The 15,107-nt window shown below is 40.0% G+C and overlaps 1 protein-coding gene across 1 annotated transcript in view; it reads left to right on the top strand.

The window, feature by feature from the left end:
- chpfa (chondroitin polymerizing factor a) overlaps window positions 1–14,836 on the top strand; it is a 28,894-nt gene extending 14,058 nt beyond the window's left edge. Inside the window, exons 2-5 of the mRNA XM_036576874.1 lie at window positions 104–486; window positions 1,544–1,725; window positions 10,149–10,331; window positions 11,735–14,836. Of these exons, the coding sequence (XP_036432767.1) occupies window positions 104–486; window positions 1,544–1,725; window positions 10,149–10,331; window positions 11,735–12,997 (2,011 nt within the window). The 3' untranslated portion in view covers window positions 12,998–14,836. The remainder of the gene's footprint in view (window positions 1–103; window positions 487–1,543; window positions 1,726–10,148; window positions 10,332–11,734) is intronic.
- The last annotated feature ends 271 nt before the right edge of the window (window positions 14,837–15,107 follow it).

Below are 15,107 nucleotides of genomic sequence, written 5' to 3'. Positions count from 1 at the left end.
GAGTGTGCATCCCTATTGATCAGTCATGTGATTACAGCACATTAGGAGCATCAACACTAACATGCTCATTAGTGCGAATGATGTTTTCCATTCTTTCCTGCAGGGCTAAATACATTAGCACAGAGTTGGGGATCCGCGAGCGTCTGTTTGTTGGGATTCTGACGTCGAAGGGGACCCTCAGCTCCCTGGCTGTGGCCGTGAACCGCACCATCAGCCACCATCTGGACAACGTGGTGTTCTTTACCGGCGCCCGAGATCGCAAGGTCCCACACGGGATGTTTGTGGTTGCCCACGGCGACGAGCGGCACATCTGGAACATGTACCAGACCATCAGATACATCCTGAATCACTTCATATCCGAGTACGACTATTTCTACCTGGCCCAGGACGACACGTACACGCAGGCCGACCGAATCAAAGCACTGGTGGGACATCTCAGCATGGACCGGCTACTCTACATGGGCAGTCCAGAGGAGTTTGTTGGAGGTCAGTGTTTAAGGGTGGGCAATATGACAGCGATGATGAATTATGCCACAGTGGTTGAGAGTCAGTCAGAGTGGTTTGGTGTGAAATGGTTCAGATGTCTTTACAGTGGTGGTGATAGGAACCAGGGGTCGCCATGGCTACAACACAAATATAGACATTTTATTTACTATCCAGAACCGCCAGTGAACCTACACGAGTCTTCTGAGTTTATATGGAATGTTGATGATGGTAAAATGGTGGAAAATCTGAAATAATAAGTTTTCTTTGGGGGCTGTTTTGCCTGAGCATGTATCCCTCCACCATGACTGGAGTTTAAAAAGACAAAAAATCTTCTCAAAACTATCATAAAACAGTGTCTCAGTCATCAGACAGTGAATTCATAACCAGTTCATGTAGTAACTTTCTGTGAGGGAGCTTTTAGAGGTGCACATCCTATTACCAACTATATACATTTAACATGATATACATTTAACAGTTGTATTATTTTGAAATATTGTTGGAATTCTCCTTTCAGTATCCCTCCACCTGTGTAGCCTATAGGCTTTAAGACAAAATTATAATAATTGTGTTTTTTAATGTATATTATTATTTTAACAGCAAAATTACTCAAAATGCAACTTTTTTAGGTTAAGACAGTTATTTTTTACAGAGTGGCTTGAGTTTTTGATGATGATAAAACATAAAAAGTGACATTGGAACTATTTGATAATATGTAGTTTTTAATTACCAATTTATTATTAGCTTTTGAGACAGTCACAATACGGAAATTGATTAACAAGAAGACGACGTATAACATAGCTAGTCTACCCTTAGCATTAAAATATTACTTTTTTTTATTTGTAAGGGCTGGCAGCTGCTGCGAGGGTATAGGTGATTAAGTTGAAGTGAGAAAGAGATTTAAACATGTGGTTAAAGTTAATGGCAGTCATAGAGTCACTCATTTTCTGCTTTTGCATTGTATCTGGTCCAACTCTGTAAACACTGATGTAAAACTGTGTATGGTGAAAATGCCTTTGGGTAATGTAATACTGTATTTTTGGGATATTGCCCCTCTTAGGTCAGACTCAGGGGCGGTACTGTTACGGAGGGTTTGGGTACCTGCTGTCCCGCGGCCTCCTGCTCACTCTGCAGCCCTTTCTGGAGAACTGCAGGAATGACATCCTCAGTGCCAGGCCGGACGAGTGGCTCGGACGCTGCATCGTCGAGTACACCAACACGCAGTGTGTGGAACAGTTCGAGGTAGGAGCTTAGTGTTTTAGGAGTGTGAGTGTGTGATTGAGCATGGCTGCGTTCTTGGGAATTACAAATGTGTGTAAATCAAGTATTTTAAAAACGGCTATGACCGTGGCTCGGCCAGTCAGACTGTAACGTGCCAGAAGTATTCGGACGCTCGCGGTTAAAATGAGAAAAGGAGGCTTTACTGTTAGAAGCACAAGCCAGGATCGTGGTCAATAAACAGGCGTAGGTCAAATCCAAAAAAGACATCCAACACATAAAGACAAACATAACAGAAGGCAGAAAGTCCAAATAAAGTCAGGCAAAAGTCGATGAACAGGCAGAAAACAGTCAAACACAGGAATGATAGCAAACCCAGGAGAACACAGTGTATCAATGATGCAATACCTCGCAACTAGTCTAGGCTAAAGCCCGGGTTTATATATTAAACTATATTGGTCATATGACAACAAGACAGGTGAACAGAGTTAGTATTCTGGTGACTGGGAGCGCTGATTGGAGTGCAAGGGAAGGTCAGGGGTCACAAGAGGATTCTGGGAGATGGATGCATGACACAGATTTTATGTGTTTTATAATTAGCAATTAAGACCTTGTGAAGAAATGATAAAATGTACCTACCACAGTTTTCATTAGCCAGTAAATATTGTTTTTTACTAGGAAAAAAATCTACAACACCAGAACACATTTTTTTTTAAATGTCCAGTAAAAATAAGGATTGCACCAAAAATTTCTAGATATGTAATAATACTGTGGCCCAGTATTCAGTCGCACATGAATTCTTCTGATATGAATGGACTGTAAATGAACTCTTAGTCAATCACAGTTTCTTGAAAATAAATGTATAGAAAGTGTAAAAGTTAGTGTGTGTTCATACGCACAGTGTACTCCCCCTGTTCACGCTAGAGTACGTTCAAAAGCTGACCGAGACTGACCTCCTCAGGGGGTTTCGGCCCACTAATTTGGCTGCACTGAGTTCAAATGGCAGCGCTCTCACATGTTCTAACGAAGCACCCTCACAGAGTTCTCTCACCAGTGTTCAGTTCAGTCAGACTAAACCTGACAAATGTAAACATGTCCTCAGTGTGGGGTCGTGCTGTGTCCGTGCCCTTTGCACTCAGTGCTAATGAATGGACCTTCTGATCTCTGCCAGGGATTCACTCTGGGCGAGGATATATCTTATCCAGCTTAAGCGTGAGCCTGTCCACTACTGAGTTTAACTCAGTACTCCTGACTCATGCAAGTCTCTCACTCATTCAGACAACTGACCTCTCACAATATATCACAATACCTACATTTAGAGTTGGTTATTCATTCAGCCTAATGAGAAACTGTAGAACAGACTCGGTTTATATCACAATACCTACATTTAGAGTCAGTTATTCATTCAGCCTAATGAGAAACTGTAGAACAGACTCAGTTTATATCACAATACCTACATTTAGAGTCAGTTATTCATTCAGCCTAATGAGAAACTGTAGAACAGACTCAGTTTATATCACAATACCTACATTTAGAGTCGGTTATTCATTCAGCCTAATGAGAAACTGTAGAACAGACTCGGTTTATATCACAATACCTACATTTAGAGTCAGTTATTCATTCAGCCTAATGAGAAACTGTAGAACAGACTCAGTTTATATCACAATACCTACATTTAGAGTCGGTTATTCATTCAGCCTAATGAGAAACTGTAGAACAGACTCAGTTTATATCACAATACCTGCATTTAGAGTCGGTTATTCATTCAGCCTAATGAGAAACTGTAGAACAGACTCAGTTTATATCACAATACCTGCATTTAGAGTCGGTTATTCATTCAGCCTAATGAGAAACTGTAGAACAGATTTAGTTTATATCGCAATACCTGCATTTAGAGTCAGTTAACCCTACACTGTACCTACCAATATAGGATTTGTGATATAAACTGAGTTGTTCTCTTTAATTAGTATGCAGCGGCTCTGGTACCATTTCCTATGAATTCTGTATTCATAATGCATTATGATGGCATTCTTAAGGTGGTATATAGCACACATACCGCCTTATAATACTGGGCATAAGCATGTATAATTGATCTAAAGCAGTTATATTTACATGCAGTAGTCTTTTTAAAGCAAGAGCATATGACTTTATAAGGTCCAGTTCTATGTCTCCCATGTCTGTTGGGGGTGGAAGTGATTATACCCAACAAATGTTTACCTGGATTACAGTCCAATGTGATGCAATATATAACACAACACAAACTGTGCAGCAGCAGATGAGCTATCGTCTCTGACTTTACATCTACAAGGTGGACTGACAAGGTAGGAGTGTCTAATAATGTGGACAGTGGGTGGACACAGTGTATATATATATACCTGTTATTGTGTGTTATATAAGAAGCATTTATGTTCACAGTGTTTGTATGAATGAAGATTATTGCGTGTTATGAAACCTGACTTTATAAAGTGATGTGCACTCTTGTTTTATGTATGTCATGCATGTAATTATAACTACATATATGCAGTTATTCAAGTGTGTTCTAGGCATTATAAGGTATTTGTATTGCATATAACACCATATACATTTATTTACAAAGCAGACGTGTTATCGCAGTTCTTTATCAGGTTTTAAAATCATGTTTTAAACAGCTTGCAGCCCTTAGATCTTGTAGTTCTTGCCAAAAAATCAGAAGTGCAGACTCAAACCTGTCAATACTGAATGTGAATTCAAAGTAAATCATAATGTATTGATGCAAGTAATCAAGAAACAACAGTCCTCCAGGACCAACACAGGAACACAGGTGCAAAAAAATACAATAAACACAGTGCAGACAATACAGTACAGTAAATAAATACGACTTACAATAAATACAAAACAGAACACAGGCAGCACACGGTACTGAGAGTGTGTGGAGTTGTGCAAAGGAGGATGTAACATACTGTGACATATGACAGATAGCCTTGCATATTTAAGCATAGCAGTCACTGAGGTAGCAACCAGAACAACAACAACGGGATACAGTATTTGGTTGATACGGTAATTCTAGCAGCCGATATTGTTAAAGAAATAAAATGTGCAAAAATGCAAGTAGTCAGATATATGAACTATGCCAAGTGAAGTATTTCAGTGTGAAATGTAATAATTATATTTAAATACAGTGTCTCAGACATAATGAGACATATGTAACTACATTGTAATAATATGTAACAAAACAACAGTAGGAACTCTGGACTTCTCATGCGCTTCTCATGATTGGCTTCATTTCCCACTAAAACCCATTCAGGTTCATGTACTCTACATACAGATGGCCTGTCTTGCACTGCTGTGACTGACCGAGGTTTCAGATGTGTCTGTGATGTCTCAGGTCCTGGCTAACAGTGGGCTCCTGCTGCTTTACTGCTGTGGTGTAATTCCTTGTTCTTTTAATAGCTTAAAGAGATTGGATTCACTTTTTCCAGCCCCACCTTAATCGGCTCAGGTGCTTCCCGTCTGCAGTCTGTTTACTGCGTTAACGCGTGACGTAACCAGAGGCAGGGTCTGCCTGTCAAGCATTCCGGGACATACGAGGAAATCAGGAATGTTAAATAGAAACTGTTGAAGCACTTTATTTGCAAAAATAAAGTGTCTCTGGTCATATTAAGCATGATTCATGATACACTCTCAGAAATAAAGGTACTAAACTGTCACTGGGGCAGGACCCCTCTTGTCACTGGGGTGGGACCCTCAAGGGTCCATCTCAGTACCTTTAGTCAGGGAACATAACTGAACCATAATCCACTGAAATGATATGTTCTAAGCTGTACTGACTCCACACACCCCGTCTCGCCTCCAGGCTTTTATTTTACTGTTCTGTTTTAAAACATTCGGTTATGAAAAGGTACAAATACGAACTTTTCACCTGGAAAAACTTATTTAAGGTTCACAATCAGACCTTAAAACCACTGTTGTACCCTTAAGGGAACATTTACACTGTTTGTACATTGAGGAAGAAAAAAGGACCTGAACAGAACCAGACTAAATTCTTTCTTCCTGTAATCGTATATCTTTAATGTAATGCGCTGTAAGGCAGCCTGGTTACATACTTTTGAAAATAAAACACTAAATTATTTTTAAGTGTGTGACGTCACTGCGATGGGTTTGTCTTTGCTCTTTTCATAAACATCGCTCACAAAGTAGCCCAAACAACACTTAAAATTTATGCTGCAGATGCTCCCTAAAAGTAAACATTGGCAGTAAATGCTGGGGAAGTTATAGTCATAATTAAATAGGACATTTCAAACAGGAGACGAATATGTAAGTACGTTTTTTCTGCTTTGACTTTTGCCTTGTCCTTTTGTCCGTTTTGAATCTCTGTTTTTTTTTTAACTTATCCTTCTGGTTTATGAGGGTCTTTTTGGATTGCCCCTTTGTTAATAAAACTCTTAAAACTAGCCTCGACTGCAATCATCTGATTCTGTCTGCAACCGTAACGTTGTCAAGCTAACATAATATTGCTAATTGCACAAAGCTGTAATGCCAGTATTGTGAGAGCAGGCATGACCAGCAATTTCAACATATCAAATATAATGAAGCATTTAAAGATGAACCATGCCAACCTGTACCTGCCATTCTTTCAAGTAAGGTATGTTTTATTTATCACAGAGCCGCCTTTAGGCTGGATGACTTTGACAGTGTGTGTTTATTTTGGAAGCAGTTCCTCATGTATACAGCTTTCTAAATTGACTCTGAGGCGTTGTCTGTTTCTCTGTCTAAACATTTTATTGCTCTGCTGTATCTCCTACAACACATTATTTATACTAGCCACATGGAAATCATTGCATTTATACCACATCACTACAGCCTGAGGAAAGGGAAGGTTTATTTAATAGTTAATGTGTTATTTTCTTGTGTTAATACACAAACTAGAGCTGTTGCTGTGTCGCTGTATTAGTAATATAGTGACCTACTGGGTATTTTGATACCTATTGCATTCAGCCACAAGAACATTAGTGAGGTCAGGTACTGATGTTGGATGGTCAGTTCTGGATCACTCCAACTCATCCCAAAGGTCTTGGATGGAGCTCCATCACTCCAGACAATGCAGCTCCATTGCTGCTCCACAGCACAATGCTGGGGGGTTTTATAGGTCCAAAAGTATGTGTACCCCCCCCATATAAAATCAGGCATGTAGCCATGCAATCTCTATAGACAGTTAGTACAATATTTATGAAAATCTAGAGCAGTGGAACCGTGTTCTCTGGAGTGATGAATCAGCTTCTCTATCTGTCAGTCCGATGGAGGAATCTGGGTTTGGTGGATGTCAGGCAAACGTTACCTACCGAAATGCATAGTGCCAACAGTAAAGCTTGGTGGAGGAGGGATGATGGGCTGGGCTGTTTTTCAGGGTTTGGGCCCCTCAGTTCCACTGAAGGGTGATGTTGATGCTGCAGCACAAAGACATTTTAGACAACTATATCTACTTCCAGCTTTGTGTCAGCAGTTTGGGGAAGAGCCTTTCCAGTTCCAGCATGACTGAGCCCCTGTGCACAAAGCAGCTCCATAAAGACATGATGTGACCAGTTTGTTGTGGAGGAACTCCAGTGGCCTGCACAGAGCCCTGACCTCAACCCCACGGAAGACTTTTGGGATGTATGGGAACTGCGAGCCAGGCGTTCTCGTCCAACATCAGCGTCTGAAATCACAAATGCTCTTTTAACTGAATGAGCACAAACTCCAAAACCTTGTGGAAAGCCTTCCCAAATGAGTGGAGGCTGTTAAAGCCTCAAACACCATATTAATGCCCATGGCTTTGGAATGGGATGTCCAACAAGCTCATATAAGTGGTCGGTCCACATACTTTTGGCCATATAGTTCTAGGTCCATTCACGATGTGTCATTCTTCTTCAGCCAGAATCACAGCTCTAAATTGAATCTCACCTTCCCAGACTGACCCATATGTCACTCTCCTTTGTTTTGAGAGGTTCCACCGGTCCTGTTGTTAATACGTTCTTCACACAGACCCCAAGAGCTCTGTTAACTGAAGTTTTAGGTGTGATTTATCAGGGAAGCATTGGGTGTGTCAATGTGACTGGAGTGAGAGAGAGAGAGAGAGAGAGAGAGAGACGGAATGAGTCAGACGGCTGGAGATGAAGCAGTGTCTGCCTCCAAGCGTTTCGGGCCGTTATTAATGGCACCCTGCGCTCCACTGCTGTCAGAACTGCTCCCAACTCTCCACTGACCACAGCAGGGTCCTTCACATTAACTCCACTAAAACTTGACACTATATGTGCACTGACAGTGACCAATGGAGTGTATCAGAGAAGGGAGGGCACAGGTCCAATACTCTGTATATGTTTTAGCCTGATACCAGCAGAAAATGGTGAATCGAATATAGACAGACAAATCTGATCTGATTCTCTAATAAAACTAGCCTGAAATATGGGAGCATAATGTGGTAAATCATTTTCCATGCTGAGGAGAGAGACAGGAGACTGAGATGCAGTGAAGAAGTCTTTATGTAAGAGTTCAACAGCCTGCAGTACTCCAGTCTGACAACAGACTATATATATATACATATACATACACTGCTCAGGCATAACATTATGACATTATGACAACATTATTATCTCCTTGTTTCTACAGTCATTGTCCATTTTATCAGCTCCACTTACTATATAGGTGCACTTTGTAGTTCTACAGTTACAGACTGTAGTTCATCTGTTTCTCTGCATACTTCGTTAGTCCCCTTTTACCCTGTTCTTCAGTGGTCAGGACCCCCATGGACCCTCACAGAGCAGGTACTATTTGGGTGGTGGATCATTCTCAGCACTGCAGTAACACTGACGTGGTGGTGGTGTGTTAGTGTGTGTTGCGCTGGTCTGAGTGGATCAGACACAGCAGTGCTGCTGGAGTTTTTAAACACCTCAGTGTCACTGCTGGACTGAGAATAGTCCACCAACCAAAAACATCCAGCCAACAGCGTCCTGTGGGCAGCGTCCTGTGACCACTGATGAAGGACTAGAGGATGACCAACACAAACTGTGCAGCAGCAGATGAGCTATCGTCTCTGACTTTATATATATATATATATATATATATATATATATATATATATATACACCCTGCCATTGTTGGTGTATCTGATAAGAATAAACAATAGACATTTTTTGTAAACACATACAAGCAGCTACCTCTGAAGTCAGGAAACACATACAAGAGACATTCTGTTGTACGCCAGGAAACACCTGACCAGCCAATTCAGGAAAAATGTTAAGTAAAAAACTAAAACTAAATAAACAAAATAAAATAATTTCTAGTATAACATAACGCACAGTAAATTAAGCCATGTTAGAACAACAGTAGCCACCTATAGCCTAAGACTATAATGAGAAGAACGAATAGCTAAAATGAATTCTTTTTTTGATTCATTTAAACACCGTACCTGATTTTTTGTTTTTTGAATAATCAAAAAATTGTGATTTTGTTGGAGTCATGTTGTTGGTTATATTGGATAGTACAGTACGTAAGTAGTTTGAGCATAATACTTTAAGATAGCCATCTTAAGGGAAGTGCTTAAACTGAAAATGTTCGAAGCTGTTTTAAAAATATCCATACCTATCATATTGTGTCAGTATCAGCAAATACTTAGTTTCGTTATTTGAAAAATAATAAGTGGCATCATGCCATTTGTATATCTGAGAGATCTGGTCAACACCAGGTGTAGTCAAAAGTTTGGACCCACCTGATTAAGTTAATATTTTATTTTAGTCTAATCTTAAAGTGTTATGCTTTAGTTCTTTTAAAACATTTTGAAAACATAAAAATGTATATATATATTTATATATATATAAACATATATATATATATAAAGCTCTTAAAATGTTTCCAAATGTCTTTGCAATATTGTATATCATCGCTGTCTAAAGAAAAACAAGTATCTCCAAAACAGTAACTTTACAGGAGTGGGCAAAAACACTCTTACTTTCAATATAAGTTAATGTAAAGAGATTTTATTCCAAGTAATTTTAGAGCATTTCTATTGGTGCATTCATCATCACACACACAATCTAAAGGACAGCTGGTGTGTTGAAATGAAGTAGAAAAATAAAAAATCAACAAAAATGTAATAATATTTCATTTCATTATTTCAAACAAAAAAATATTATATTTAGTTCTTATGTGTCATTTTTTATTAAATATATGTTTTCTGGGGGTTTTGTGTGTGTGTGTGTGTGTGTGTGTGTGTGTGTGGTTTTGGAGGTCTCTGACATTTACACAGTCCTGTAGATTTTAAAAAACTCAACCTAAAACCTGCCTGTCTTCTTTATTTGTGTACTGTTTTGTGTTGTTTGCCTTTTCAGAAAACCGTTTTGCAGGTAGGTGTGTCCAAAGTGTGTAGGTGTTAGTTCAGTACTTTCCTTATCTGAGAGAAATTAGTGAAAATAAACACACTGTTTGTTTTTGTCCAGGATCTGCAGTATTACCACTTTGAGATGGGGAAGAACTCTGACCCCAGTAAGGAGGACAGCGTCCAGTTCAGAAATGCTGTCACAGTTCACCCGGTGTCTGATCCAGAGCAGATGTACAGACTGCACAAACACTTCACCCAGATAGAGCTGCAGAAAACATATGAGGAAATCAAGAAGCTGCAGGTGAGTCACGTTCACCTGTCCTCATGAGGTGTAATAGCACTGTTATGGTGAGAAACCTCTCACTTTTTGAGGTTATGTGGGGGTTTAGTTGCAGTTGTCATGGTCATGTGCTTTCGGATCAATATACTGTAAGTAAGCCATTCATTTAGTCACACTGCAAACAAATATCTTGTCAAGTAAAATTATCTTAAATATAGTCAAAAAAATCTAATATTTCTTCCATTGAGGTTGTTATAAACTTAATTTAAGATTATTTTCCTTATTTATAGACATTTTTCCTTTTTTTAAGTAATTTTAAGTAAAATTATCTCACTATATTGGCAGAGAGCTTTGTTTGTTTTAAGAAATGTGCTTGAAACCAGCAAAATGATCTGCCAGTGTACTGAGATCATTTTATTGATAAAATTATATAAAGTAAGTAAATAATGTCTAAAAATAATTTCACAGGTAAATAATCTTATAATAAGTATACAACCATCTCAACATGGAAAAATATTAGATATATGGATTAGATTTAAGATCACTTTTCTTGACAAGATACCACTTTTTTGCAGTGCAGGTACGATGACACCAGGATCTATAATGTGTGACGTATGTAGTATGAGATGGCCTGAGTGGTTCAAGCTAGTGAGAGAACAAACAGATTGGATAGTGTTTCCAACATGTTTACTATACACAAACGTGCACCCACAAGGTAAACAAAGATGAATCTAGAGGGAGAAAACACCCCAGAGACTATTTATATGTATGAAGAACATTCTAGGTATGGGCACAAATAAATAACTAACCCTTTGCATCACCCAGTGAAGCAGTAGAATGCTATTTGAAATTTTCAAATGTATTTTGCATCACCTGAGATCAAATAGGAAAAAATTCCAAAATAAAGAGAATCCGGTAGGTTTTGTCACTCAATGTGGCCAAGAACCACCTAGTTTGATAGCAAGGGGTTCATTTGACTCATGTGGAAACTATTGGAGACCACTGGTTTTGTGTGACGGGTAGCAGCACATGGTTGTCAAAACAGTGCTACAACAAAAACACACCTGCGTGAAACAAAGTGGTTTACAATGATAAAAAGGATCTAAGATCTAAGCTGCCCTAAACTTGGCATAGGGTCACAACACATTGATTTTATTAACCCCTTAAAAGGCCTTAAAAGTTTTATTACACACTTCTATAACCTAAGAATAGCTCAACCAGTTTGCAAGTCCCTGTAGTTATTGAATAATGAGCCTTAGTATGTAAACAGCTTGGGATTTTAGGGGGTTAATCAATTATGATCAGTTGTTGTGGCCTGTGGTTGTGTGCTCCTAATTCGATAAAATTAACAAATTCTTGGCTATCTTTATATACAAATCAGACCCAGACTTGGTGACACTACTCTTGCTCTTTCTTTCATACAGGCAGAAATAAAGAATGTGAGTGTTCTGGCTTTCGATGGCAATCGCAGTGCCACGTGGCCGATTGGGATCAATCCACCATTTGAGCCAAAGACTCGTTTTGAGGTGCTGCAGTGGGACTATTTCTCCGAGGACCACATTTATTCCTGCATGGACGGATCGGCCAAGTGCGAATTGCGGGGGATCGACAAGCTGGATGTGGCCGACGTTATTGAGGTGGCCATGGTGGAGCTGAACAGGAAATACAAGCCTGTGCTTCATCTCAAGAAGCAGCAGCTTCTGAATGGGTACAGAAGGTTTGACCCAACCAGAGGGATGGAGTACATTCTGGACCTGCAGCTGGAAGCCGTTAACCAGAAAGGACGAAGCGGGTTCATTACCAAACGTGTGCATCTGCTCAGGCCCCTCAGCCGCATTGAAATCATCCCAATGCCCTACGTAACCGAGGCCACCAGAGTCCACATTATCTTGCCCGTTACGTTCCAAGATCGAGAGCAAGTCCGACAGTTCTTGGAGATTTACGCCTCTAACGCCTTCACGACCGGCGAGAACGCTGTCTTGACCTTCCTCTTCATTTACGAACCGTACGAAGCTCAGCAGGCCAACAGGGATGACATTTTTGCTGGTGTCAAGGCTCAGATTAGTAGCTACGAACGCAAGTACCCCATGGTCAAGATCCCCTGGATCAGTGTCAAAACAGAAAGCCCATCCCAGATCAAGTTCATGGACATCATTTCCAAAAAGCACCAGGTGGACACTCTGTTCTTCATCGCCACAGTAAAAACCAACATCAAATCCGAATTCCTGAACCGCTGCCGGATGAACTCCATCACCAACTGGCAGGTGTTCTTTCCCATCCACTTCCAAGACTATAACCCGGACATTGCTTATCACGGTGAACCACTGCCTAAAACCATAGATTTGGTCAAAGAGGCAGGTCTTTTTGACCTCAGCTCCTTCGATGAGGCGTGTTTTTACAACTCCGACTACATGGCGGCTCGGACACGCATGGCCACAGACGTGCAGGAGAACGAGGAGCTCCTGGAGAGCCTGGATCTATATGATATGTTCGTGAGGTACTCCAGCCTTCACGTTTTCCGAGCGGTGGAACCGTCCCTTCACCGCCGCTACAGCTACCAGCAGTGCAACCCACGACTTAGCGAAGAAGGCTACCACAGGTGCATACAAGGCATGCTGCAGGGCCTGGGGCCTCGCTCCAAACTCGCCATGCTTCTCTTCGATCTAGAACAGGGGAACAGCACATAGGGCTGCCAGATGTGGACAGAATGTACACCCTATTGCAATTCTACTGTTCCATATGACAATTGCGATGCGTCTCGCAATAATTTAAAAGCACACTGGTTACACGATTGAAGATCGACCTGACCAGGCTTAATTATGAAGTCATGAATCATTTGGATGCCTTGATTAATCTAAAAAGAAACTCATAGAAATGGGATCATCTGACCATGGTAAAAAGCACTGTGGTCACAATTGCACAGGGCTATATTGGGATAACAATAAACAAACAATATTATGCAGCCCTAAAAGTACATCAACCTGCACTTCCCGTTCACAAGTGTAAGATTTCACCTTGAAATATGATTTGTAAGCTCAGCCCTTCACTGAGAAATTAATTGACTGCCCAAAGTGTTGGAATTCCTGCCTGCTATGTGAATGTTGATTATGCTCTCACCGGCTAAATTACACAAATAAGTGGCAAACAATTAGAGCTAATCTTTGGTTTGGGCCATAAATGTCAAAACTTGGTTTAAAAAACCTATATGATAATGCTCGTTTCTGCTAGCATCCCTATGGGATTTCTAGTGGTATGTTAGCACTATGTTAACTGTAAGATTTCCGTGGTTCTAGATTATACAAGAAAAGTTGAAGCTTGTAAAAGACAGTCTGTATGTTTTATTTAAAATGTGCAACAGACATTAATTTGCCATTATACATTGTATGACCTGGTTGGACTAGAGCTCGTATTCAGGCCAGTGACGTCTCTAGAACTTCCAGAAAGACTAGAATGACCTTCTTTCTTAGGAAATTGGTTCTACCCATTGGAAATAAAAAAAGATTGGTTGATTCTTATGTCAGTTCTAAATGATATTAGTGGTGAGTCTAATGTGTAAGGCCTTCAGGTTAGCTCCTAGAGTCTTAACCAATGGGAGAGCTCACTTGGCTGACTGTGATACCACAGAGAAAAACATCCTGATTGGACAGTTTTCCATTGGATGGTTCAAGATTTGAACCCTTCTGTTTCCACTACTTGAAGAGTTTACATACAGTAAGCATCATGTCTGTATTATGAGGAAGGCCCTAAGGAAATATGACAAATATGAAGCTTTTAAAGCATTTTATGTGATTTTATTTAGTCATATAGTGAGACGATAAATGATTCTAGCATTCAGATGAAAGATCAGACAGTGCTAGAAACTTTTGGAGTGGTGATTCATCAGTAAACTGTGCAATAGACTGCATGTGTTTTTTCCACTGCCAGGTTTGAGAACGTGTCCACTGTGTAGCCTCATCTCTGTCCACTGCACATTATGTACACTTAGCAGCATCAATCATAATCATGCGCTACTGTGAAAATCTTACCGTGAGCTCATCTCTCAGAGTGCCACAAGGGCACCTGGGTAAAAGACTGAACCTCAAACTATGTGACCCGAGCATGAGGCTCATGAACGTAAGGACATATTGTGTTTCTAATTTTGTTGCAGGCTTCCACCTCATCGTCCAGCTCAGTGGTCCAGATTATTTTGGCTAATTTAAAGTACTGAGAGTGCATCGGGCCATTAATCCTGGAAGTGTTTCTGCCGTTATTATTGTTGTTTTTCTGTACTATTTAATTGTCTTTTAATGAAGTGCATACAGCGTGTCTCTCGTAATGAATTACATCCACAATCTTTTTAGGTTTGAGACTTATTTCTGTGTTTTTTGAAGAAAACAGACAAAAACATGGCAAAAATGTAGTGTTATGCAGACGTCCAGAGGCCACCCTTCATTTATTTAATTTCCAGCAGAAGCAGAAAATTCAACCAGCTTCTATGACTGAACTTTGGAGGTGTGTCTGCAGATTCTTTGAGGAACTGAGAGTGAGTCTCCTGAAAAGAATGGAAGCTGGAATAAAGGTAAAGAGTGGATACAATAAATACTGAAAAAGTGATATTTGTGTATTTAATGGCTGTTTTGACTGGAAATAAAAGAGTGAAGTGTGGTTTCTGACTTTTGCGCAGTAAAGGATGTTTTTTTCTCTCTGCAAAACAAGACTGTGCACACAACAACAACCTTTTATACAATAAAAATCATAACAAAACACAAATGTGGTTTGGATTGAAAGTTTAGAATCTGCACTTTCCACATAATTTCT

Source organism: Colossoma macropomum, unplaced genomic scaffold (assembly GCF_904425465.1).
Source record: "Colossoma macropomum unplaced genomic scaffold, Colossoma_macropomum, whole genome shotgun sequence".
Lineage (NCBI taxonomy): Eukaryota > Metazoa > Chordata > Actinopteri > Characiformes > Serrasalmidae > Colossoma > Colossoma macropomum.
Note: the sequence above shows the minus strand (reverse complement) of the source record. Positions and strands in the feature narration are given on the sequence as shown.